This window comes from Hemiscyllium ocellatum, chromosome 2, assembly GCF_020745735.1.
Source record: "Hemiscyllium ocellatum isolate sHemOce1 chromosome 2, sHemOce1.pat.X.cur, whole genome shotgun sequence".
In the NCBI taxonomy this organism is placed as follows: Eukaryota; Metazoa; Chordata; class Chondrichthyes; order Orectolobiformes; family Hemiscylliidae; genus Hemiscyllium; species Hemiscyllium ocellatum.
This window is the reverse complement of record NC_083402.1, coordinates 139,811,627-139,837,248: the sequence shown is the minus strand read 5'-3', so window position 1 is coordinate 139,837,248 and position 25,622 is coordinate 139,811,627. Positions and strand designations below refer to the sequence as shown.

The 25,622-nt window shown below is 42.6% G+C and overlaps 1 protein-coding gene across 1 annotated transcript; it reads right to left on the bottom strand.

Moving 5' to 3' along the window:
• LOC132825438 (zinc finger and BTB domain-containing protein 41-like) lies at nt 1-25,126 on the bottom strand. The gene is made up of 6 exons (XM_060840713.1): nt 25,049-25,126; nt 22,549-23,917; nt 20,055-20,224; nt 16,214-16,340; nt 15,136-15,244; nt 1-830 (listed from the first exon to the last, which is right to left on the bottom strand). Exons 2-6 carry the CDS (start codon nt 23,643-23,645, stop codon nt 357-359), a joined length of 1,977 nt encoding a protein of 658 aa, XP_060696696.1. The 5' UTR covers nt 23,646-23,917; nt 25,049-25,126; the 3' UTR covers nt 1-356.
• Nucleotides 25,127-25,622: the final 496 nt, after the last annotated feature.

Below are 25,622 nucleotides of genomic sequence, written 5' to 3'. Positions count from 1 at the left end.
ACTGAAAACAATAGCATAAATTCTGTCCCTTCACCTTTATACTTCAGCTCTGATGAAGAGTCATCCAGACTCGTAACGTTAGCTTGCTCTCTCTCCATGGATGTTGTCTGACCCGCTGTGATCATCAGCATTTGTTGCTTTCAGTATCTTAACACGGTATTTGCAATACAAACACTTAATGCAAATAAATATAATGCAGTAGCAGAACTTTTATATGAAAGTGCAACAAATGTCTCAGCTGTTCCATCAATTTGCAGGCCACAGTTTGCATAAGTCAAAAGGAAGAATATATTAAGCATAGACCTGGCAGATAATTTCTTGTGCATTTCCCCCAGTTCATCATTCAATCTCCAAAGTTATTGGTGCTTCTGCTCTAAGGTTGCTGTCTGGTGAAATGGATTCTGCAGCAAATCTACATGGGGGCTAGTAAGGAGAGACTTGAAAGACGGAAGTGGACTAATCATCTTATCATGGTGTCGTTCTGAAGCAGTGGAGACAGTTGCATATATAGGCGGGATCATAGCATTATGATTATCAGGAGCAGTGCAGACCACATGTGGCATGCTAGACACTGCATCAGGGATTGTTATGGCATTTCCAAAAGAGGATATCGTAGAATTAGTTGATCCACTCAATCGAGTATCAGTCCTGTCCACGAAGTTACCGCTTCCCTTAACCATGCAATCACTCTCCATCTCTCGAGGTAGAAAGTCTTTGAGAAGTTTCGGAGAGGCATGCTCCTTGTCGATCTGCACTCGGATTTCCTCTTTGTGAACTGTTCTAATGTGTTTCTTGAGGTTACTTGGATGACGGCAACGCTTTCCACAGACCTAGTGCATAACCAGAACGCAAGATTACTGCTGGGGTGTGAAGGAAAATTACCTAAATGATAGGAAAGAGTGGGAAGATGGGAAAGCAGCAACTGAACATATTACTGCAGGAATATTGTGGGGGCTATTTGATTGCAGCATGTGAACCCAAATTGTTACAGGTGATGCAGGAATAGTATCGCTGAATGCCAGTGAACAACTTACATTCATGTGACATCTTTTACATTAGAAACATGCAAGAAAATCATTCCAAAGATGAAAAGCTTGAAAAAGAAAGCAAGTAGCTTTAAGCAGCATATTAAAAGAGGAAAACAGAATAGAGAGACTGAGGTGTGAAGGAAGGGCATTCCAGGACTTAGGGAAATGCAGCTAAATACATGGCCACCGACGTGAAGCAGTTAGCATTGAGTGCATAACAATCTATATTTACAGGAGTACAATTGTCTCAGAGGGTTGTGGGGCTGAGAGAGATTACTGAGGTAGGGGAGACCAAAGGCAGGAAAGAACATGAAAAGATGAAAATTTTAAAATCAAGACACTTCTTGATAAGGAGTCAAAGCAGATCTGTGCTCAGAGGTTATTACCAGAGATCTAGGAACGCTGAAAATAATGTAGATATCATAACTAATATAATTTTAAGTAAGGGCAATTGCATTTTTAAGAAATTAATCATTTTAAGGTTTTAAATCATTTAATGCCTCTTGTAAGCACACTATTTCCTGTTAAACCAGGTAATCTAGTCCCAGTTATTTTGGCAAAACTGGAGGAAACCTCGCAACTGATTGGAGTTAGGCTGAGTACAAAGTGAAGATGGCTGTGGTTGTTGCAGATCAGCACACCTCTGTATTACACCTCAGGCTGGCTTCCTGCACCCAGCCATCTTCAGTTACTTCATCAAGAACCTTCCCTTCATCATAAAGGTCAGAAGTGGCAATGTTTGCTCATGATTGCACATCGTTCAGGACCATTTGCCACCCCTCTGATACTGAAGCAGCCAAAACACTAGGCATGATGCTGCCTGAACTGCTGTGCTCTTCCAGCACCACTAATCCCGAATCTGGTTTCCAGCATCTGCAGTCATCGTTTTTACCTCGTTGATTTTAACCCTACTGCGAATCTTCTTGCAAGGATGCCTGCCTTGAAGAAGTTTTCCTCCTCCCTCTACGAGTATCTCAGGGAGTCCCTCTCCCACCACAACTCCCAGGTCGCTTCCTCTGCCCTGAAGCTCTTCAACCATGTCGTGAAACAAACTCGCTACCACAGCCACATTTGCTTCCTCAGTGCCTGCCTCCATAACCAACTCATCCCACACGGACTCCGGACCACCTTTAAACCAGCAGAGTTCAGACAAACAGTACAGACAACAGATTCAAAAACACCAGCAACAGTTCTCCTTCAAGATCATCCGCTCCACACTCGCAGCAATGCACCGGCACCTAACCACTCTACATTCAGCCCTGCCTCAGCTGAGGGCCACACACTCTCAGAATTGCAAAGGACCCACTCTGTACTACATCCTCAGGAGAATTCATACCCTCAACAAACAGTATTTCAATTCCATCTCAAACATCAAAAACTGTTAAGTACAATAAACTTTTATCTGCCCACCTCCATAACCAGTGCTCCTCAACATTCCAGAAGATTCCCCTGGCCTCGGAAACTACTCAGACGCCATTAGCCATGCAGCTGATACCCACATGCCGATTGATGATGTCACCTCTGCCCCATCATGGCCACTCCCACAACCAATTCCACCCCTCACAATTCCCCATGCATCACACGTGACGTCACTTCTGCCCCTCACATCATCACTGATGCCACACGCTCAGTGACTTCCGCCACCCCTACTGGTCACCACCAATTCCGCCCCCACCAGCGCCACTTACCTACATTCTGCTGACACGGCCCCCACAGACCCCACTGTCACTATCCCCAGAACCCCGAGGGGAACACTACCCCTGCTCATGACTCCACCCCCATTCCCCCAACCACCACACCCACTCCAGTTACAGGTTCTGCCCCCACTCCCAGCTCCACATCCACACCAGATCCCAGCTCCCAGCCCTGCCGAGTTTTCACCATCTCCCCAGACCTCCTCCTCACTGAGGACGAACGATCAGTCTTCAGCAAAGGACTCACCTTCATCCCCCTCCGTCCACACATCAATGAATTTTGTACACGCCGTGAAGTCGAACAATTCTTCCATCGCCTCCGGCTCCGAGCTTACTTTCACAATCAGGACTCCCGCCCACCTTCCGAGGACCCCTTCACCCACCTCCAACACACAGCATCCACCTGGACACCCCGCGCTGGCCTATAATCTGCCTTCGACCTCTTCATTTCCAACTGCTGCCGGGACATTAACCACCTCAATCTGTCTACCCTCCTCCCCCACTCCAACCTCTCACCCTCACAATGCGCAGCCCTCCAATCCCTCTGCTCCAATCCCAACCTCACCATCAAGCTAGCGGATAAAGGGGGTGTAGTGGTAGTCTGACGCACTGAACTCTACACTGCTGAAGCCAAACGCCAACTCGAGGACACCTCTTCCTACCGCCCCCTCGACCATGACCCCACCGCCCCATCACCAAACCATCATCTCCCAGACCATACAGAACCTCATCACCTCAGGAGATCTCCCACCCACAGCTTCCAACCTCATAGTCGGGAAACCCCGCACTGCCCAGTTCTACCTCCTTCCCAAGATCCACAAGCCTGACCACCCTGGCCGATCCATTGTCTCAGCATGCTCCTGCCCCACTGAACTCATCCCTACCTACCTCGACACTGTCCTATCCTCCCTCTAGTCCAGGAGCTCCCCACATACGTTCGAGACACCACCCATGCCCGCCACCTCCTCCAAGACTTCCGTTTCCCTGGCCCCCAATGCCTCATCTTCACCATGGATATCCAATCCCTCAACACCTCCATCTGCTATGACCAGGGCCTCCAAGCCCTCTGTTTTTTCCTCTCCAGACGTCCCCAACAGCACCCTTCCACTGACACTCTCATTCGTTTGACCGAACTGGTCCTCACCCTTAACAATTTCTCCTTTGAATCCTCCCACTTCCTCCAGACCAAAGGGGTAGCCATGGGCACATGTATCGGCCCCAGCTATGCTGGTTTCTTTGTTGGCTAAGTAGAACAGTTGATCTTCCATAATTACACTGGCACCACTCCCCACTTCTTCTTCCACTACATTGATGACTGCATTGGCGCCACCTTGTGCTCCCGCATAAACCAAATCATCCGCCAACATTTCCACAACTCCAAAAAAGACCCCACCACCAGGGATATATTTCCCTCCCCACCCCTTTCCGCCTTCCGCAAAGACCGTTCCCTCCGCGACTACCTAGTCAGGTCCACGCCCCCCTACGACCCACCCTCCCATCCTGGCACTTTCCCCTGCCACCACAGGAACTGTAAAACCTGCACCCACACCTCCTCCCTCACCTCTATCCAAGGCCCTAAAGAAGCCTTCCACATCCATCAAAGTTTTACCTGCACATCCACTAATATCATTTATTGTATCTGTTGCTCCCGATGCGGTCTCCTCTACATTGGGGAGACTGGGCACCTCCTAGTAGAGCGCTTTAGGGAACATCTCCAGGACACCCGCACTGCCCCATGGCCCAACATTTCAACTCCCCCTCCCACTCTGCCGAGGACATGGAGGTCCTGGGCCTCCTTCACCGCCGCTCCCTCACCACCAGACGCCTGGAGGAAGAACACCTCATCTTCCACCTCGGAACACTTCAACCCCAGGACATCAATGTGGACTTCAACAGTTTCCTCATTTCCCCTTCCCCCACCTCATCTTAGTTCCAAACTTCCAGCTCACTGTCCCCATGACTTGTCCGGACTTGTCCTACCTGCCTATCTCCTTTTCCATCTATCCACTCCACCCTCTCCTCCCTGACCTATCACCTTCATCCCCTCCCCCACTGTACTCTATGCTACTTTCTCCCCACCCCCACCCTCCACTAGCTTATCCCTCCAGGCTTCAGGCTCACTGCCTTTATTCCTGATTAAGGGCTTTTGCCCGAAACGTCGATTTCACTGCTCCTTGGATGCTGCCTGAACTGCTGTGCTCTTCCAGCACCACTGATCCAGAATCTGGTTTCCAGCATCTGCAGTCATTGTTTTCACCTAAATGACAAGTAACACTTGTGCCACAAAGTGCATACAATGGCCTCCTCCAACATGAGAGAATCCAAAGCATCCTTCCTTGACATTTAACTGTACTGCTATCATTGAATCTTCCAACATCACAGAGATTTCCATTGACCAGAGATTTAAACGCTCAGCCACAGGAAGGGGTAAAAGATGAGAATGTTGCAGACAGCAACTAATAGCCCCTCAAAGCCTGTCCACCATCTACAATAATGGAATATTCTCTACATCCTAGCTGAGTGTAGCTCCATCAACACTTTAAGCAGTTCTTGGACACCACCCAGGACAAAGCCCATTTGATTGAAACCCTATCCATCACATTAAACATTAATGCCTTCCACCTCCAGCATTCAGTGACTGCAGTATATACACTATCTCCAAGATGAACCTTTTTAGTTCCCCATGGCTCCATTGATGGGACCTTCCAATCCCACAGCCTCCACCACTAGAGGAGCAGGGATAGCAGACATCAGGGAGCATCACCACTTCCCTCCATTCACAGTCCTCCTCTTGGAGCCATATTACTATTCCTTCACCATCACAGGTCAAAATCCTCAAACTCCTTCCATAAAAGCACTGTAGATGTATCCACATCAGAGCTACTGCAATGGTTCAGGAAGGTGACTCACCAGTATTTTCTCAAGGGAAATTGGAACTGGCAATAAACGTTGACTCAAGCCAGTGAAGTCCAGGAAGAAAGCATCCAGGGATCCCATTTGGTCCATGAAAGGAAAAGAGACAAATGTCCAGTCTCTGGAATGCTTATCCCATCTAAGGCAAACTCATGCTTCATAAGCCCAAATCTCCAGGAATGTTAATCACTGGAGAAAGCAAACAAATGGGGAGAACTTTTCAGGGAAACAGTACAAATTCTTCTCCAAATTATGACAAATATGCAACTAAATCACTCTACAGCCTCCTTTATTCTTTAAAAAAAACACCTAGTCTTTCCAGTCTTTCCTTATAGCTGCAATCTTCAAGCCCTGACAACATTCCTGCACATCACTTCTGTTCCCCATCTAAAGCAATTATGTCCTTCCTCTCAGTGACCAGAAATGTACACAAAATACTAGCTATGGCATAACCAGCATTCTATACAATTCCAGCATATATACCTACTTTTGTATTCTATATTTTATCTTGTAAAGGAATGCACTCCAGGTGTTTTGTTTTAAAACCACCTCACTTCATTCAAAGACATGGGGATATGCTTTCTGACTTCCTCTACCACTCTCAAAATCCTCCCGTTTGTTGTGTTTCTTTGCTTCGTTTGTTGTCTCTAAATGCATCATCTCACATTTCTCCAGATTGAATTCCATTGGTCACTTTTCTGCCCAGTCAAGCAAATCATTTATATCTTCCTGCAGTCTACAGCTACCCACTTCACGATCAACTACCTGGTTAATTTTTGAATCATCTACAAATTTAAGTGCAAACCATTAATAAATACAAAAAGAAGCAAGAGAGTCAACAACTAAGGCCTGTGAAACAACACTGGAAACTTCTTTCCAAAACATCTATTATTCTGTCACTGAGGCAATTTTGAAATGTGGGATTATTGGTTAAATAATCAAATACAGTTTTGAGAGGTCATCTAAGTCATTAATACCAACATACCAAACCCACAACCACTTCCATCTGGAAAGTACAAGATAGCAGATATATAAGAACACCATCACCTGCAGGTTCCCCTCCAAGCCACTCACCATTCCTTCATTGGCCCTGACTCAAAATCCTGGAATTCCCTTCCCAAGGGCAATGTAGATCTACCTTCAGCAAATAACTACTATATTTCAAAAGGCAGCTCATCACCACCTTCTGGAGGGTAACTAGGTGTGAGCAAAGTGATGCCCACATCTGACAAATGAATAAAAATCAAAAAGTACTATCATCACTGGCTGTTCACTCATGCCTAGAAAAATGTCCTGCAGCTAGAATATGACATTCTTATCTCCTAGCTCAGGGAAGCAACATTCCATCTTGGTCGCATCCATGGTCACTGAAACGCTCATCTATTTTCCTGACTAACAAATTCCCTATCACTATTGCTCCTCTCTACTTCTTCCTCCTCAGCTGTACAAGTGAGCCATCCTTGGTGCCACGAACTTGGCTCTGACTGCACTCCTCTGAGGAATTAATGTCCTCATAAAAATGGAAATCCAATTAGTGAGCAGGACCTCAGCAGAGTCCTGTACAACTTGTCTGGTTCTCTTCTGATAACCAAGCATTCCCTTTGTATTTCCAAACCTCACCATAACAGGGAGTGAGAGGAAAGCCAATCATCTTTCTGTTCACTTTATCTTCCAGAATGCCTGTCTCAGGGTCTTCTTCTCACCCATCCCTCTAAGTGCTGCTAACTGCCCATGTTTGGATCCTCTGCTCAGCTGCTCCTCTAGGTGGAGCCTTCTATCAGGGCTCCTCTACTCAGTTGCTCTCCTCAAATATGACATACAAGGACACAAGCATTTCCACAGCAACATTCTATCTGGTTGATTACATCACTCACATTGGAAATATTTATCTTACTTTATCTCACATTGTTTAATGATGTGCTGGGAAAACAGGTTCAAACTGGCCAATTGGACTCAAACGTAGCACATGACATAACTCAAGGCTACCTCATAGATGACAATTATTCCCTTGCTAAGCTGACAACAATTAAATTCAGTTCAACAAAATTAGAAAGAGTCAGCATTAGAAATCAGAAACTCTAGGTCACAAAAGAAACATTGGTTGTCTATATAAGTCTGATAGTCCAGAGAATAGAATATATCACTTGAAGCCATACAATGACAATTCGAGTCAGCGTGGTCTAGCATGGAAAATAGACCCTTTGTTCCGACTAGTTCATGCCGACCAGATATCCAAACCCAATCTAGTCCCACCTGCCAGCATCTGGCCCATATCCCTCCAAACCCTTCCTAATCATATACCCATCCACATGCCTTTTAAATGTTGCAATTGTACCAGCCTCCATCACTTCCTCTGGCAGTTTATTCCATACACACACCACTCTCTGCGTGAAAAGATTGCCCCTCAGGTCTCTTTTATATCTTTCCCATCTCACCTCTAAACCTATGCCCTCTAGTTCTGTCCACTACACCTCCAATTTTGGTGTCATTTGCAAACTTACTAACTATACCTCTTATGCTCACATCCAAATCATTTATGTTAATGACGAAAAGTAGTGGACCCAACGCCAATCCTTGTGGCACTCCACTGGTCACAGGCCTCCGGTCTGGACAATTCAGATCATTTCAACCAGAACTTTATGCACATCAACTTATGTCTCAAACAAAGATGGTCAAGTCCAAATTAAAATATTATTCACAGCACCAAATTAACTTTTCAGAACAGCAGAAAGCATTTTCTAACCACTTATGTACTTCTGACATGTATTCACTGTTACGTTGATAAATAAATAGCCAATTTGTGTCTTGCACCTTCCTTGAAAGCGCAGTAAAACAAATAACCAATATGTTTAGTGATGCTGGCAGATGGGTAAATGTTAGTTAGATTCAGAGAACTTCACCTTCCTCTTTGAAAAACTACCATAGGATCCTTCATACCCATCTCAACAGCTAAACTGGGTCTCTGTTTAATATCATATGTGGCAGAAATGAGTCAGTACCTGAATGATTCATTCACGTTTCATCTCAGGTTATGTGCTCAAGTCTCAAGTCAGAGTGTTTTCACTAATCAAAAATGTGTGCTGGTTGGATTTAACCAATCAGAAACTAGTTTACTTTTATTCCAACCAACACATTCCAGATATTTGGGAAAAAAAATACATTATCTAAATGATTTGCCCCATGAAGGTCTTGCAACTTGAATAGTTCCTGACTGGCTTTTTATTTTAATTCTTACTACAATAGCAAATAAATTACTTTCACTCTTTTTATTTCATTGTTCCCTCTCTAACTGATAGGTGTACAGAACAACCTCGATTATCCAGACAAGACAGGCTGGGAGTATTTTGCTCAGATAACTGATCTAAACGGAAACAAAGGAAGCCACACTGGGAACTTGAGATCTTGTTCGGGTAATCCGAAATTCAGATAATTGATGTTTGGATAATCGAGGTTGCTCTGTATAGGGTTTATTTTATCTTATTTTGGACATTACTTGTTACAATTGTGAAAGATAGCCCTAGTCACCAGGTTATCCTACAATATAATGGCAAGGGTATCCCAACAGCATTGGTGTACGAGTGAACAACAAAATTGATGTCTCAGGAATTATAAAATGGAGGGAAGATGAAGGCTGGCAGGATAGCTCAAATAACAGATAAAATACAAATAGCCTGAATCAAAGTGGTATCATCGGGTCTTATTGACAAAGGTCTACTCCACCATGGAAACCAGAATTTAATTTGCTTATCAATAAAGAGGTCCTCCCACATTGGTTTTTCTCTAGCAAAAATGAAGACCTGCCAACCAACCAGTGTTGGCTGGGACAATATAAGCCTTTAATGATTTTTCTTCAGAACAGTTCAGTTTGATTAACTTTTTTTTTTAACTTTGTGAGCGATTTCAGCTAGACTAGGGACACATTGTGAGAAGTGTGACAGGAAGCTTGGGAAATGAATGGAGAATCACGGGTTTGGGATGAGGAATTAGAAAAAGGAGGAAGAGGAGGTAGTCGCCAGAGTTTTTGCACGTGACTGCAACTGGGTTTTCACTCTTATTGGCCAAGTTGTTATTCTGCTTTTTCATTGTCCCCTCACGACATTACCTGGCTGTAATGAGATACCAACTGCACAGTTATGCTGTTAGGCCATTGAGAGAATGGCACAGTTTTGAAGGAGCACTTGGAGCTTCCCTATCCATTTTTAATGTTTGTTTTTCGACATAGATAGATGTTGGAGTGGAAGCATGGCCATTCAGCCCAAAGTCCACTCTGCCATTTAATCATGGCTGATGGGCCTTCCAATTCCACTTACCCGCACTCCCTTAATTCCTTGCGAGATCAAGAATTTATCAATCTCAGCCTTGAAGATACCCAACATCCCAGCCTCCACTGAGCTCTGTGGCAATGATTTCCACAGGCCCACCACTCTCTGGCTGAAGAAATGTCTCCTCATTTACATTTTAAATTGACCCCCTGTAATTTTAAGGCTGTACTCATGGGTTCTAGTCTCCCTGCCTAACGGAAACAACTTCCCAGCGTCCAACCCTTTCTAAGCCCTGCATTATCTTGTAAGTTTCTATTAGATTTCCCCTCAACCTTCTAAACTCTAATGAATATAATCCCAGGATCCTCAGCTGATCATCATATGTTCGGCCTGCCATTCCAGGGATCATCCGTGTGAATCCCCACTGGACACGCTCCAGTGCCAGTATGTCCTTCCTGAGGTGTGGGGCCCAAAGTTGGGCATGGTATTCTAAATGGAGCCTAACAAGAGCTTTATAAATTCTTAGAAGCACATTGCTGCTTTTATATTCCACCCTCTTGAGATAAATGACATTACATTCGTTTTCTTAATCACGGACTCAACCTGCAAACCAACCTCTAGAGAATCCTGGACTAGTACTCCCAGATCCATTTGTACTTTGGCTTTATGAGTTTTCTCACCGTTTAAAAAAATAGTCCATGCATGTATTCTTTTTTCCAAAGTGCAAGACCTTGCACCTGCTCACGTTGACTTTCATCAGCCATTTTCTGGATCACTCCCCTAAACTGTCTAAATCTTTCTGCAGCCTCCCCACTTCCTCAATACTATCCACCTGTCCACCTCACTTCATATCATCGGCGAACTTCGCCAGAATGCCCCAGTCCCTTCATCCAGATCATTTTATATATAAAGTGAACAGCTATGGCACCAACACTGAACCCTGTGGGACCCCACTTGTCACCATTCCAAAAAAAGAACCTTTTATCCCAACTCTCTACCTCTGTCAGACAGCCAATCCCCAATGCAAACCCGCAGCTCACCTCAAACACCATGGGCCCTCACCTTACCCAGCAGCCTCCCATGAGGCACCTTTTGGAAGTCTAGACTGATGAGGGGTTCAATCAGTTTCACTAAGTTAAAAGGTTACATTTTTATACAACAGGAATAACAGATGTACAAACACAATCAGACACTGCACTATCAGCAAGATAGCATCAGGCTTTGTGAAATTCAAATTTTAACGCAGAGTAAACTGTAGCAATATAGCAATTGCAACATGTAATCACATAATATTCCGTACAAAGCTGGGAGGTATCTGCATCTCAGTAAAGTTGAGTTTTTACACTTCACGGTGGTAAGATCGCATACGTGAAAATTGTGGTCCTGTTTGCTGAGCGTCCTCTCAATTTATTGGCTTGTGGAATAACATTGTATGATAAAAAATAGCATATCATAATGAAAATCATAAAACTTGATCTTGCTGAAGCTTCACAAAGGCACTTTTCAACAGAGGTTAATAGGACAGCAGTTAGCAGCAGGAACCCTGATCTCATTTTCCCCAGTTCCAATTCGGGGCAATTGTCTGAACCCTTGCAGTAGCCAATGGTACAATTTGCACCTGAACTGGAAGATTCAAACTCCACCCCAGAGACTCTACTACAAACATCTAGGCTGACACTCCGATTCAAGACTGAGGGAGTGCTGCCTTTCAACGAGATGTTAAAATCAACTAGGTAAAAACACTGAGTGTAGATGTTGGAAACCAGATTCTGGAGTAGAGTGGTGCTGGAAAAGCACAGCAGTTCAGGCAGCATCAGAGGAGCAGGACTGGCCCATCTTCTCAGATGGAGGTAGAAGATCAGTGCTTTGGCCAATATTTATCCCCCAATACGTATTAATGCCAAGTAAAACAGATGATCACACTGCTGTGGATTCTTTTACTGGCTGTTGTGCTTCCTATGAATATCATTGCATGCCAGTCTTGTTTAATGCTGCAGATAAGGCTCGATATACTGGCAGATGTTCATATAATTTGTGTAAATGTCACAATCACTATGCCTCATGATTTTAAGTAGACAATAAACCTACTGCTGTGCTATTAAGAGAGTGTGGTCTTCTGTAACCAAATATAAATACTGTGGACACTAGAGGAGGAAAAGAAACTTCAGAAATAGCAGCCACATTTCAGAATACTCAGCTTCATAACTCCTCCAAAAACTCAATGGTCTGATGTAGCAAACGCTATACAGGCCAGGCAGGCCAGACTCAGATGGCCCCAGGTATATCCACAAATTTTGGGTAAGTTGGACCAAAAACAATGAGATATTTCACTTCTTGAAAAATGGGTTCAGACCGAACTTTTCTGCAAGTCCAAATCAGATGCTACAGACCATTAGCATAGGAGCAGAAATTTGGCCGTTCAGTCTGCTCTGCCATTCAATCATGGCTGGTAAGTTTCTCAACCTCACTCTCCTGCTATAAGACCATAAGACACAGCAGCAGAAATTAAACGTAGGTACAAAGGCTCTAGACAGGTTAGAATGAGCATAGGCCTACAGTACAATAGCATGGCAATTCAGCTGCAATTGGCTTGGCAATTTCTCTCAGCTGAAGGATATACACTAATAGTTATGCAAAATAAAACTTTGCTTATTAGGCAGCTGGAGATGGGGCCCATGATGCAGCTGGATTATTAATCCGATCCAGGTGTACGCTACCTGATAATGGCATATGGTACACATAACCTCAGTTTGTTATAAAACAAAGTGAGTAAACATCACTTTAACACAATACCAACCACCTGATCATACGTACATAAACCCTACCTGCAATTAACCATCACAATTACCATTTGTGAAAAATCATCACCTTTACACAAAGCCCTCCCGCAATTAACCCATGCACAAAACCCATTTGTGAAAAACTTGCTTACACGCAAACCCAACCTGCAATAAACCATCGCCTTTGTACAAACCCAACCCTTCCAAAGTGCCTGGGTCCACCGAAGTGACTCTGAGCTTCCAGCTGCCTGTCATTTCAACACACCGCGGTGTTCCAATGCTAATATTTCTGGCAAGGCTTGCTGTGCTGTTCCAGCAAGCCTCAGTGCAAGATCAAAAAACATCATTTACCATCTGATGTAACCTGCAGCCTCTAGGACTCAATATTGAGATCAAAGTTTAGGGACCTGATTCCACCCTTCCGTACTTTTAATCCAACTCACACCTAGTACTATTGCAACATAAGTTGCTTTTAGCACAATTTCGAGATGCCCATGTTGGACTGGGGTGTACAAAGTTAAAAATCACACAACACCAGGTTATAGTCCAACAGATTTGTTTGGAAGCACTAGCTTTCAGAGCACTGCTCCTTCATCAGGTGGTTGTGGAGTATAAGACTGTAAGACACAGAATTTATAGCAAAGGTTTACAGTGTGATGTAACTGAAATTATATATTGATAAAAGACTTTGATTGTTTAAGTCTCTCATCTGTTGGAATGACCATGTTGGTTTCAGTTCTTTCATATGTAAATGGCAAAACATTTTTAAAAGTTACATTCTCGAGCGAACTTTAACAATTGATGTCATATCGGCCCCGATAAGGTATTGAAGGTGTGACTGCCCTGTGTGAGACTGTCAATGCCACAATGGTCAGACTAATTCTAATCTTAAAAGCGGATTTACAGAATCTTACATGGATTCATGCAGTTTTTGAGAAAATAAAATGTAATTCTGCAAGTACAAATTCACCCCATAAACTTAAGTGTATGTGCGCATGTGTGTGCGCGCACACGCACGTGTTGGGGGGAGTTACGTGACAGTGTATGTATGTGTGCGAGTGTGAGTGTAAAGAGGTTTAAGTCTGAGAGAGGGGGTGTGTGAGCGTATGAGAGAGGGTCTGCGTGAGTGTGTGTCTGTAGGTGTATCTGTCTGTGTGTATATATAGTGCAATGGGGTCACCTTTAGTGTGACGTGAACCCAAGGTCCCGGTTGAGACCCTCCCTATGGATACCGAACGTAGCTATCAGCCTCTGCTCAGCCACTTTTCGCTGTTGCCTGTTCCAAAATCCGCCTTGTAGGACAGTCACCCAGAGGTCCGAGGTCGAACGTCATGGACCGCTGAATTGTTCTCCGACTGGGAAGGAACACTCCTGTCTGTTGATTGTGGTGTGGTGCTCATTCATCCGTTGCTGTAGCCTCTGCTTGATGTCACCAATGTACCATGCCTCAGGGCATCCTTGCCTGCAGCATATGAAATAGACAACGTTGGCTGAGTCGCATGAGTACCTGTCACGTACGTGGTGGGAGGTGTCCCCACGTGTAATGGTGGTATCCACATCGACATTCTGACACGGCTTGCAGCATCTACTGTGACAAGGTTGTATGGTATTGCCCTGGAAGCCGGGCAGTTCACTACGAACAATCTGTTTGAGGTTTGGTGCTTGTCCACACACATGCACACATACAAGTTTGTGGGGTGAATTTGTACTTGCAGAATTACATTTTATTTTGCTCAAAAATGCATGAATCCATGTAGGATTCTGTAAATCCGTTCTTAAGATTAGAATCAGTCTGACCATTGTGGCACAGACAGTCTCAGACAGGACACCTTGTTGCATTATCTGGGACACCAATTGTTATAGTTCACTGGAGAATGTAACTTTTAAAAAAAGGTTTTGCAATTTACACATGAAAGAATTGAAACCAACATGGTCATTCTAAAAGATGTGAGACTTGACAAACAATCCAGGTCCTTTTCAATGTATAATTTTAGTTACATCACGCTGTAAACTTTTGTTATAAATTCTGTGTCTTACAACGTTGTACTCCACAACCACCTGATGAAGGAGCAGCGCTTTTAAAGCTAATGCTTCCAAATAAACTTGTTGGACTATAACCTGGTGTTGCGTGATTTTTAACTTTCCTTTTAGCACAGTCACCCATTCCTATGTAATCCTAGGCCCATGGTCAATTCATCCAACAAGACCAACCCCATTTTCTCATTCTTAGATCTTACAATCATTTATTCAGCTTCTGTTCATAAATACCAGCTTTTCCTAGCTGCTAATAGTTCTGAAGAAGTCACTGGACTTGAAAAAAAATTAACTCTACTTTCCCACCCCCCCCACCCCCCCAAACACAAATACTGCCAGACTTGGTGAGTTTCTCCAGCAATTTCTATTTTGGCTACAATAAACCATTGCCTTTACATAGTTGTTGATCCTGAGCAATACTTACACGGCACTGATAAGGCAGCTCCCCTGTGTGGGTCCATGTATGCCTCTTCAGCTCTGACAAGCGATAAAACGCCTGCAGACAGAACTTGCACTGGAACTTTTTAATGCCACTGTGAACCAAAATGGAAAGAAAGGTATAGCAGCAATCCCACAGTCTTGCCACAATCATTTATAAATTTAAAAAATTACGCCAAAGCAACAGGAACAGGAGTATGCCATTTCACTATCTGAATGCGTCTGTCTATCCCATTAGAACAAAACTGGTTAACATATTCCTCAAAGCTGACAAATATCCATTATTCTGTTAATATTGAATACTAATTGATCCAGAATCCATTGCACAGTGGGATTGATTTCTGTCATGCTTTTTCGAAATAGTGCTTCTTGATTTCACTTCTAATGGTGTTTGTTCAGTTTTAAGATGTGGCCCCTTGTTCTCGATTTCCCCCACATAAGGAGATAGTTATTTCATTTCCAGCACTTTAAAAAAAAATCTGTATACTTTTATAGATGTCAATCAGATCAACCCTCAACTTTCTAAGCTCAAAGGAATAACAGTCCAACTTTATGAAACCTGACCTCAAAATGCAATAATTTAAGTATTAGTTGTAGCTAAACAGTAGAAATCATATTCTTGACTAAGACGTCTGGGGATTCAGGTCTCGTGCCCAATGCTCAAATACAAAATCTCGGCTGATATTTCAGTGCAATATAGAGGGGGTTTGTCACTTTTGGAGATGCTTTTTTTTTAAAATAAGGCATTATACTGAGGCCCTGGCTGCCGTTTTGGGTGGATATGAATGTTCCTGAAGCAAGGATCTCTTTCTCACAGATCTGGTCAATATTTGTCCCTCAACCAATATTGTTGGAATAGGTTATCTGGCCACTTATTACAGCATTTTTGTGGAATTTTGCGTACATATTTCCACAACAGTAACTATACTTCAAAAGCATTGAGAGACATAGGCAGTATCTTTCACAACCTTTGTAAGTTTAGTTTCCCTTACATTTTCTTGGATGTTGCTGGTACAACTCATCAACTGCCCACCATCTAGGAACCCCAGTTCTTTTTACTGTACCTGCAGAAAATCTTGTGGCTCTTGTAGTGTTTTACAGCCTGACCGCAGAATTCACACAACTGCACCAGGGGTGGTTTTCCCTTTGATGCTTCCATATGCTTCACACGGATGTGCTGGGTTAGATCATCTGAAATATATTTTTAACTCCTGTTTAATGAAGTATCACCAGTTAGATTTCAGTGCATTTCCAGTGCTGAATACACAGGAACTTCAAAAATCAAATCATATTTTTACAGGTTCTGTGCACATATCAAACATCTCACAGTTGCTGAAGTCCGTTACAATATTGGTCAAAGATACTAACCATTTTCCAGTAGCTCACTCATGTGGCCACTTTTACCAAATGATCTCTCACATCTTACTTTGGTATGCTATTAGACCAGAAAAAGCACTGTAACAGAAGGTTAGCCTGTCTATATAAACATCCCACAGGAGATTTTATTTTTAATTCACCATTGTTGGAATGAGAGTGTCACTAACCAACCCAGAATTTACTTCCTACCCTCAGTGGTACAATTACATATTACTCCTAATCATCATTTGAGGCTTTGTTCAATTTAACTACATTTTTAGCAGAAATCCATACAAAAAGTGATCTATCATTTGTTATTTGCGGAGTTAAATTCCAAACTTCTGCCACGCTTTACATACTGAAATATTTCCAAACTTCACTTCTGAAAGGTCAAGATCTAATTTTTTTTTTTTAAAACTTAATTTGCCTAGTCTTAGACTTCCCTACCAGTGGAACTAGTTTTTTTCTGACTGCCCCATCAGGTCCCCTTAAAAATTTGGAAACTTCAATCAAAAGCATACCTTAAACATCTAAATTCCAAGAAATAAAGCAAGGGCTTGTCTAATCTCTCATGATTTAACCTTTAGAGTCACAGCATCGCTTTGGTAAATCTATGACAAACTCCCTCCATGCCTAATACATCCTTCCCAAGGTACAGTGTCCAGAACTAGACATAGGATGAGTCCTGAAGCAGGAGCAGACTATTCAGTGGCTTGAACCTGCACAACCATTCTAGATTATTGCTGATAATCTGCCTCAATGGCATATTCCTGAACTATTCCCCATATCTCAATGTCATTAGTATCTTGAATCTATCAACTTCTATCCTGAACATACTCAATAATTGTGCTCCTGCAGCCCTTTGGTTAAAACATTCCAAAGATTGCGTGTCATCTCAGTTCAAAATGGCTTAGTCTTACCCTAATTTCCTCATTCAAACTCCCTCCTCCAAACAAGGGAATCATCCTTTCTGCATATACCCTGTCTAGCCCTTTATAAATTATGAATTCTTTATGAATTTCTATTAAATAACCTATTAAGCAAACTCTAGAGAGTACAATCTTCTCAATCTCTCTTCAGAGGACGGTCCAACCATCCTAGGAATTACACTGGTGAATCTCTTTTGAATTCCCTCTATGAAAGACATCCTCAGGTAAGGGAATCAAAACTGTACATTATACATCAGATTTTTTACAAATGAAGCAACAAAGTTTTACTCCTGTACTCAAATCTTCTTGCATAAACAGGCCAACATACCATTTGGCTTTCTAATTACTTGCTTCACTGCACGTTTGCTTTCAGTGATTCACGAACAAGGATACAGGTCATTTTGGAAATTAACAGTTCCAAACTTTAATCATTTACAAAATACTCTGTACTCCAACCCTCCTTCCAAAATGGATAATTTCACACACACACATTTCATCTGACATGTTCTTGTCCACTCAGCCAGTCCAGTTTCCATTGAAGTCTCTTTACATCATCCCCATAATGCTCATTCCCATTCAGTTTTGTGTCATTTGCAAACATGGAAATATGACATTTGGTCTCCACATCCAAATCATGATATGACTGAAAAACAGCTGGGACCCCAAGCACTGATCCTTTTTTCACTTTATACGTTAACGATCTAGATGAAGGAACTGAGGGCATTCTGGCTAAGTTTGCAGACCATGCAAAGACAGGTAGAAGGACAGGTAGTGTTGAGAAGGCAGGGAGGCTGCAGAAGGATTTGGACAGTTAGGAGAGCGGGCAAAGTAGCGCAGATGGACTACCACATTGGAAACTGCAAGGTCATGTACTTTGGTAGCAAGAATAGAGGCATGGACTATTTTCTAAATAGGGAGAAAATTCAGAAGTCTGAAGAGCAAAGAGACTTGGGAGTTCTAGTCCAGGATTCTCTCAAGGTAACCTTGCAGGTTGAATCTGTGGTTAGGAAGGCAAATGCAAAGATTGTATTTATTTTGAGAGGACTTGAATATAAAAGCAGAAATGTATTTCTGAGGCTCGATAAGGCTCTGATCGGACTGGTTTTGGAGTATTGTGTGCAGTTTTAGGCTCATGTCTGAGGAAAATTGTATTGGCCCTAGGGCGCATTCAGAGGAGGCTCCCGAGAACGGTCCCAGAACTGAAAAGCTTAACAAGTAAGGAATGTTTGAGGACTCTGGGTTAATACTTGGCAAAATTTAGAAGGATGAGGGGGAATTGAATTGAAACATACAGAGTACTGAATGGGCTGGACAGAGAAGATGTTTCCATTGGTAGGAGAGACTAGGACCCGAGGACCTAGCCTTAGAATAAAGGAAAGACCTTTTAGAGACAGAGATACGGAGAAACTTCTTCAGCCACAGAAGGCTGTGGAGGCCAGGTCATTAAGTATATTTAAGATTAGATAGACGTGTTCTTGAATATGAAAGGAATCAAAGGTTATGGGGAGAAAGCAGAAGAATGGGGTTGAGAAATTTATCAGCCATGATTGAATGGCAGAGCAGATTTGTTGGGCTGTTTGACCTAATTTCTGTTCCTCTATCTCATGGTTTTATAGTATCCCACTAATAACACCAGACAGTAATTTATTTATTCCTACTTTGTTTTTGTTCTATTGACAAATCTTCCATCCACGCCAGTAATTATCCCAATTTTTTGTCTATAAAGCACCAGTGAGCAGCATTCTTGGAAGCTTTCTCAAAATCCAAGTATGCCACATCCCATCAGTTTCTCCTTATCTACCATTAAAAACATCCTCAAGAAACTCTAACATGTCTTTCAAACATTGTTGCTCCTTTATAAAACTATACTGACTCTGCAAAGTATTTCAGATGTGATCTAACAAGACCTTTACAAGCTTTAACATGACTTCTACACTCACCCATTTTGTCTGAGTCCTCTTAAAATCCAACACTTAATTCGCCTTTCTTCTTATATGGATGCCCAAATCTCTTTGGAAAGTCGAGAGTGTGGTGCTGGAAAAGCACAGCGGGTCAGGCAGCATCTAAGAAGCAGCAGAATCGACGTTTCAGACATAAGCCCTTCATCAGGCTTATGCCCAAAATGCTGACTCTTCTGCTCCTCGGATGCTGCCTGACCCACTGTGCTTTTCCAGCACCATACTCTTGACTCTGATCTCCAGCATCTGCAGTCCTCACTTTCTCCCACCATTTAGAACGTACCTAATTCTATTCTTTTAAACTCTATTTGCTACAGTTTTGCATTTTCACTGAATCTATCAATTTTGTTTTGTAGATTTTAGAATCCTACTGAAGGCATGAGTTAAGGCCTTAAGTCCTGAATTGCACACACAATCTCAAAATCTTTCTGAAATCTATGACATTTTATCAAACTCTGCTCAGTCTTTTTTACCATTGACATTAACAAAAAGGAAATGAGGCACAGTGAATGACAAGCAATCTATCCATTACATAGAATCTTGCTCCTAAATGATTTAGGTGGATTTTCACCATAGTGATGTACTAAATTATTCAATAAAATGGTAAGTTCACCAGATGATTACAGAACCCATTCACCTAAAAACATTTTAACCATACTTACTTTTCACTTTATATGCTTTGTCACACAGGCTACACTGATGGGGCCTAGCATCCCCATGGTATGCCACATGGTCGCGGAGCTTTTCCATGGACTTGAGTTGTTTCCCACACTGGTCACACTGATAGGATTTCTTGCTGTGGTGGGTTTTCTGGTGTTGGCTAAGCTGACAACTGGAAAAACAACGTCTTTCAATCATCCATTTTGTTAACTGCTAGAATATCTTCCAAAAATAAAACTGCAGGTGCTCAGGGCGCCAAACAATCTGAATGCTTTACTGAGTGTGCAAAATCAATTGCTTACTAATAAATCTACTGATTTGCGCATGAAAGGAAGGAGTAGGGAAGAAAATGGCATAACATTTGGTGTCAAAATTGACAGATGTAACAAGCTGACTGGTCAAGCTTCCTATGCTTGGTATCTGGTACAAGGAAGGAGAGCAGGGCCATCAAACTTGGTGTCTGCCTTTGCCCAAGCATTTCTTGAACAAGTGATCTATCAGGATACCAGAGGCTGTGAGAAAATATACATCCTACGATATAAGAGCTTGATGATTCAAGTTTCCCAATTTACTTTCCATTTCTTTCTCTCCCAGAAAAGGTAATGTGCACTAATATTTCTCCATTCTTCCATATATTTATTTTGCTTTTACTCAAAGTTAACTTCATAAATATTAAAATTAATCAATCTACATCTGTCATTGAATTATTTTATCTGTTTATACCTATCAGGTTCACTAATACCCTTTAGGGAAGGAAACTGCCATCCTTACCTGGTTCTGCACATGAGATTCCTGACCCACAGCAATGTTACTGAGTCTTAACAACCCTCTGGGAGCCAGCAGTGCCCTCATCCCATGAATGAATTTAAAAAAACACTTTTAATAGCATAATGCCCGCATTGGCTTGCAACAATACAGCAAATTTAACATAGAAATACACAGGTCAACAATGTTGATTGTGATGGCGCAAGTGGGGAAAGATTTAGTTAAAGTTAGAATATGGGAAGCAGAGTAATGAATGAGCAAAGGTTTGCACAAGGTGAAATTTGAAGATTGACAAACGGAGCATTGGAATAAAATGTTCTTTTGCCTGTCATGTTCACGTCGACTCACTGGAAAAACAATTTAATTAATCCTGCATGCCCACCCTTTTCATCTGTCCATGGATAGCATCTTCAGATGCTCATTGAATAGTCAAATCAGAAGATGGAACAGACATTGATGTGGTTTTCAAAGGTAGGGTCCTAGCTGGATGATGGCACAGAGATGAAAGTAAATAATCTCTTTGATGGAAAGAATATGGTGTTAGAAGCTTAGCTGGAGCTACAACAGGACATTGAGATTTCAAACAAACAGTCTGATTCAGCTTGAGATAGTGGCCAGGCTTACCGGTGTTGGCTTTGGTATTTCCACCACTTAGCTAGAGGTTACTGCAGCTTTTCCAAGAATCAGGTCAAATAAGCAGTTTTGAGAACACAGACAGTGAAGTGATTGAGAGAAGTGGTGGTGAAATAGAATTTGATGTTATCAACATACATGTGGAATCGTACGACCTAATGTTACGATGAGATAGGATGATAGGATATAGATATGGATAAGGAGACGTAAACCCAGGATGACAGTGCAGGTAAGGGAAGAGAAGCCATTGCTGGAGAACCTCTGTTAAACAAGTGAAAGACAACCTAATCAAGTTGAACAATAAAAGAAAACTATTGGAGAATGATTAAGCTAACTGTGTAAAAACCACAAAGAAACTATGAGGCAATGTAATGTAGCACTTTTACATGGATCTCATCCATAACTTTATTTAGGACCATTTTAGTGCCGGAAGGTGGATGCAAACCTAACTGGAAGGATTGAAACTGGAAGTTGTAGGAGAAACACATCGCTGTACTTGTGTGTTTGTATGTGCATGCACATAACCCTGGGCCAATACTCCATTCTTTTTTTCTATAAGCAACACAGGGTTGACTAAGGATTGCACCAAAATCCAGAAAAGAATTAAACAGGAAAATTAGGGTACACTAACAGAACTAAAGATCACCACAATAATGGTAATGACTATGTTATTGAACCAACATTCAGAGAACACGAGTTCAGATCCCATCGTGGCCGTTAGTCTGAGACACTAAATTTTGTTACTTGTTTCAAAAATCTGAAACTGTAAAAGTGACACAGAACATGTCATACTGTTATGAAAATCCAAATATTTCACTGATATCCTTTTGGGAAGGAAACCTGGCATCCTCAGCTAAGTTGTTCTGCATGCGACTCCAGCCCCACGCCAATATCATAGATAATTAAGAATCATTTAAAACGTTATTCAGTTGGAACAAACTGTTTCAAGGTAATGTTCCACCATCATTCTGGCAAAAAATACCAGTACTAACCACATTCTAGCATGTATTAAAAAAAAATACTAACTGGCTGCACAACAAAATTCTCCTTACTTGATGAATGGAGATAACCCAGAGTTCTGTAGAAGCAGTAACTCACCTGTAACTGAACAATTTCTCACACATGTTACACCTGAACAACTCCTCACCAGCAGAAACCTGATGAGAGCGGTAGAGTGTATATGGCAGCAGCAGATTACAACCTTCACATCTCAGTTGTTTCCTTTCCAGAATGTCATCTCCATCTCCTGAAAGGTTCTTGGTTATTAATACAGAATCCTTCTGTGGTTTCCCCTTTGATCGTTTTGGCCTCCCACAATGTATCAGTAGCGAAGATTCCATACTCAAAGATGGCAAAACACTGGTGCTATTTTTGACACTATCATGTATACCACTCTTTGAGTCTCTCTCCCCCACAGCAATATTTAGTATTTCAGGTCCAGCCTCTCTCTGAGATCCACTTAAGCTCACTTTCGTCCACTGACATGGAACCTTACAATTTTCAGATTTGGCAATAATATCTTGATTCTCTTCTCTCCCATTCACACGAGTTAGGCTGGTCTTTAGACATCTGGGGTTTCTGCTAGAAACAATTGTTCTAGCTAATCTGGCAGTCTGCAATCGAGTTTTGATTTCGGCCAAGCATGGTCTGTGAACCTTTTTGTTAACAATTGATTCATTGTTCAATTCAGTCTTGCAAGATGGACTCGCCGCCCGCACAGAATTATCTTCCTTCACTCTCTTAAGCAGTTCTAGGTCTTCCACTTCTTGGTTTCTTACAAGAACATTCCTTAATTTACAGATCTCCTTGTCTGATATTTGGCCATTACCATTAATTCCACTATTCTCCACGTGAAGCTTTACTGGTACACAAACATTCAAACTCTGAGCAGCTGAAAGGAAGTCATTCATGTGACAACCTGGGACCTTAGAAGTATAAAAATATTCTAACAAATGGCTAAAACCCTCCAGGCTCACTGTATCTAGCACAACTGTGCATTCCTGGTTATTCTTGCTCAGGGTTGTATAGAAATAGCTGCTGTATGCAGACAAGATGTTTTTATGAGCATGAAAAGTCTTTCCCTCCACAACAACTGCAATATCACAAAATAAACCTATAGCTCGCTGTTCGTAAAGTTTCTGAAGAATTGCTTGACAGTGATTGTAACATTCCTTAATATAGGAAGGACTCTCCATTTTCTCAAAAGATTTGGTGGATTTGCACTTGTATTAAGACTCAAAAGGAGAAAGCAATTCCTGATGAAGGGCTTATGCTCGAAACGTCGAATTCCCTATTCCTGAGATGCTGCCTGGCCTGCTGTGCTTTGACCAGCAACACATTTTCAGCTGAAAGCAATAGCAGACCAAGTCAAACACCACAAATGCTTAAGAAGTGCAAAGGCTGTAATAATCCATGATCCAAATGTTTCCAGTTCTTCTGAAAAAGCTGCTTGTTCTCAATGTGTTTACTGTAAAAACAACCATTAAATTATAAGTAGTTTTTATGTTAAATTGTGCATCCAACTCCAACAACCACTTGCATTTATATAGCACCATTAACAATGAAAACAATGGTTATATTATTAAATAATTTTTTAAAATGATCACATTATGCAAAAAGCTTGGTCAAAAATATAACTTATAAGGAACATCTTAACAGGAAAGAGGAGAAACAAGGCAACAAGATTTAATAAGAGAATTGCAGACCTTCAGACAATGAAAGCTGATCAGCCAGTCACCAATCAAGCAATTCAGAGTTGTGCAATGCCACAGGAGTAAAAAATAGATAGCCCACATGACGATACGGATATGCTGTCAGGACGGGTTTCAAGAACACATCCAGGGAAGAGGAGAAGAGCCCAGACGTTATTATGCAAAATGGGAAGAAGAATAATTCTCACTGGTCATTCAATTAAGATCCATGAAATAGTCCCTACAATCAAACCTGATGTCATTTAATTGCCAAATCAAAAAGGCAATGCCTTTTTGCAAGTTTTAGGCTTAAATGATTGCTCTTCCTCTTGCGCAATGTATTATAATAATCTACAGTCACTCATCTCTAGAATTCATTAGGGAGCATCCCAACGTCTCGCGCTCATGTAAAACACTTCAGTTTTTAATCGCGGGAGTTGGATTCCCTCATTGAGTATGACTTATTTTGATATAATGTACTGTACTTCACAAGCTTAAGTGGGTTCTGTCCACTTTATTCTGATCTGCGGTTACTTCCTCACACTTCCCTTGACTTTGACAGTCACTCCCTGAGCAAGGAGAGAAGTTAACGGATGTTTTTCTTTCCTCCCCAAGCTGCAGTTACACACCGCCAGCTCCGGGCTGAACGGCGGGTGGTGTCAGGGGATGTCGGGGGCAGTCAAACTCCGGTAGGGCAGGCTGTGCGGCGGGGATTACACCGCCGTGAGGACGCCTTGGCCGGTGGGACAGGGATTCCCGCGGCACCCGGGAGACAGACGGAGCAGCCAGACCGCGGCCTTCACCCGCACACCACAGCCTGGGCCCGGAAATAACTGTTTAAAAAACACCTCCGGACCCCCAAGGCCTGAGGACCTTGGTGTTTCCTTCTCCCCCCTCCCCGGACTCACCTCCAGAGGAACCGAGAAACCCCCTCCGGTGATCACCCGCCGACTCTGACCTCTGACCCCCGACTTCGCGGAGCCAGGCGGCCCTCGGAGAGGCCTGGGGAAGGCGGTTGCTAGGTGACGGGTTGCTCGGAGACCATCTCAATGAGGTTCACCATCGAGTTCGTCACCTTTTGATGGCTGGACCCTGTGAGGTGTCAGTGTAGGCTGCGGGTTCACTGATGGCCTGTGAGCCCCACCTTAGCCTTGCAGGCTGTTCCTCAGTGAGGACATCATAAGGCCATAAGACATAAGAGTGGAAGGAAGGCCATTGGGCCCATCGAGTCCACTCAGGCTGATGGGCATTTCAACGCCACTTACCCTCACTCCCCCTGTACCCCTTCATTCCTTGCGAGCTTAAGAATTTATCAATCTCTGCCTTGAGAACATTTAACGTCCCGGCCTCCACTGCGCTCCGTGGCAATGAATACTACAGGACCACCACACTCTGGTTGAAGAAATGTCTCCTCATTTCCATTCTAAGTTGACCTCCTGTAATGACTTGATAATATCAGCTATCAAGTGGCAGTGTTTTGAG

What these genes read in the sequence shown, in the direction of transcription:
- LOC132825438 (XM_060840713.1), bottom strand. Translation starts at nt 23,645, where the DNA reads ATGGAGAGTCCTTCCTATATTAAGGAATGTTACAATCACTGTCAAGCA. An exon ending in GAGAAATTGTTCAGTTACAG is followed by an intron (nt 20,225 to 22,548) that starts GTGAGTTACTGC and finishes TTGTTTTTCCAG; the next exon opens with TTGTCAGCTTAGCCAACACC. An exon ending in AGCTGCCTTATCAGTGCCGT is followed by an intron (nt 831 to 15,135) that starts GTAAGTATTGCT and finishes GTTATGCACTAG; the next exon opens with GTCTGTGGAAAGCGTTGCCG.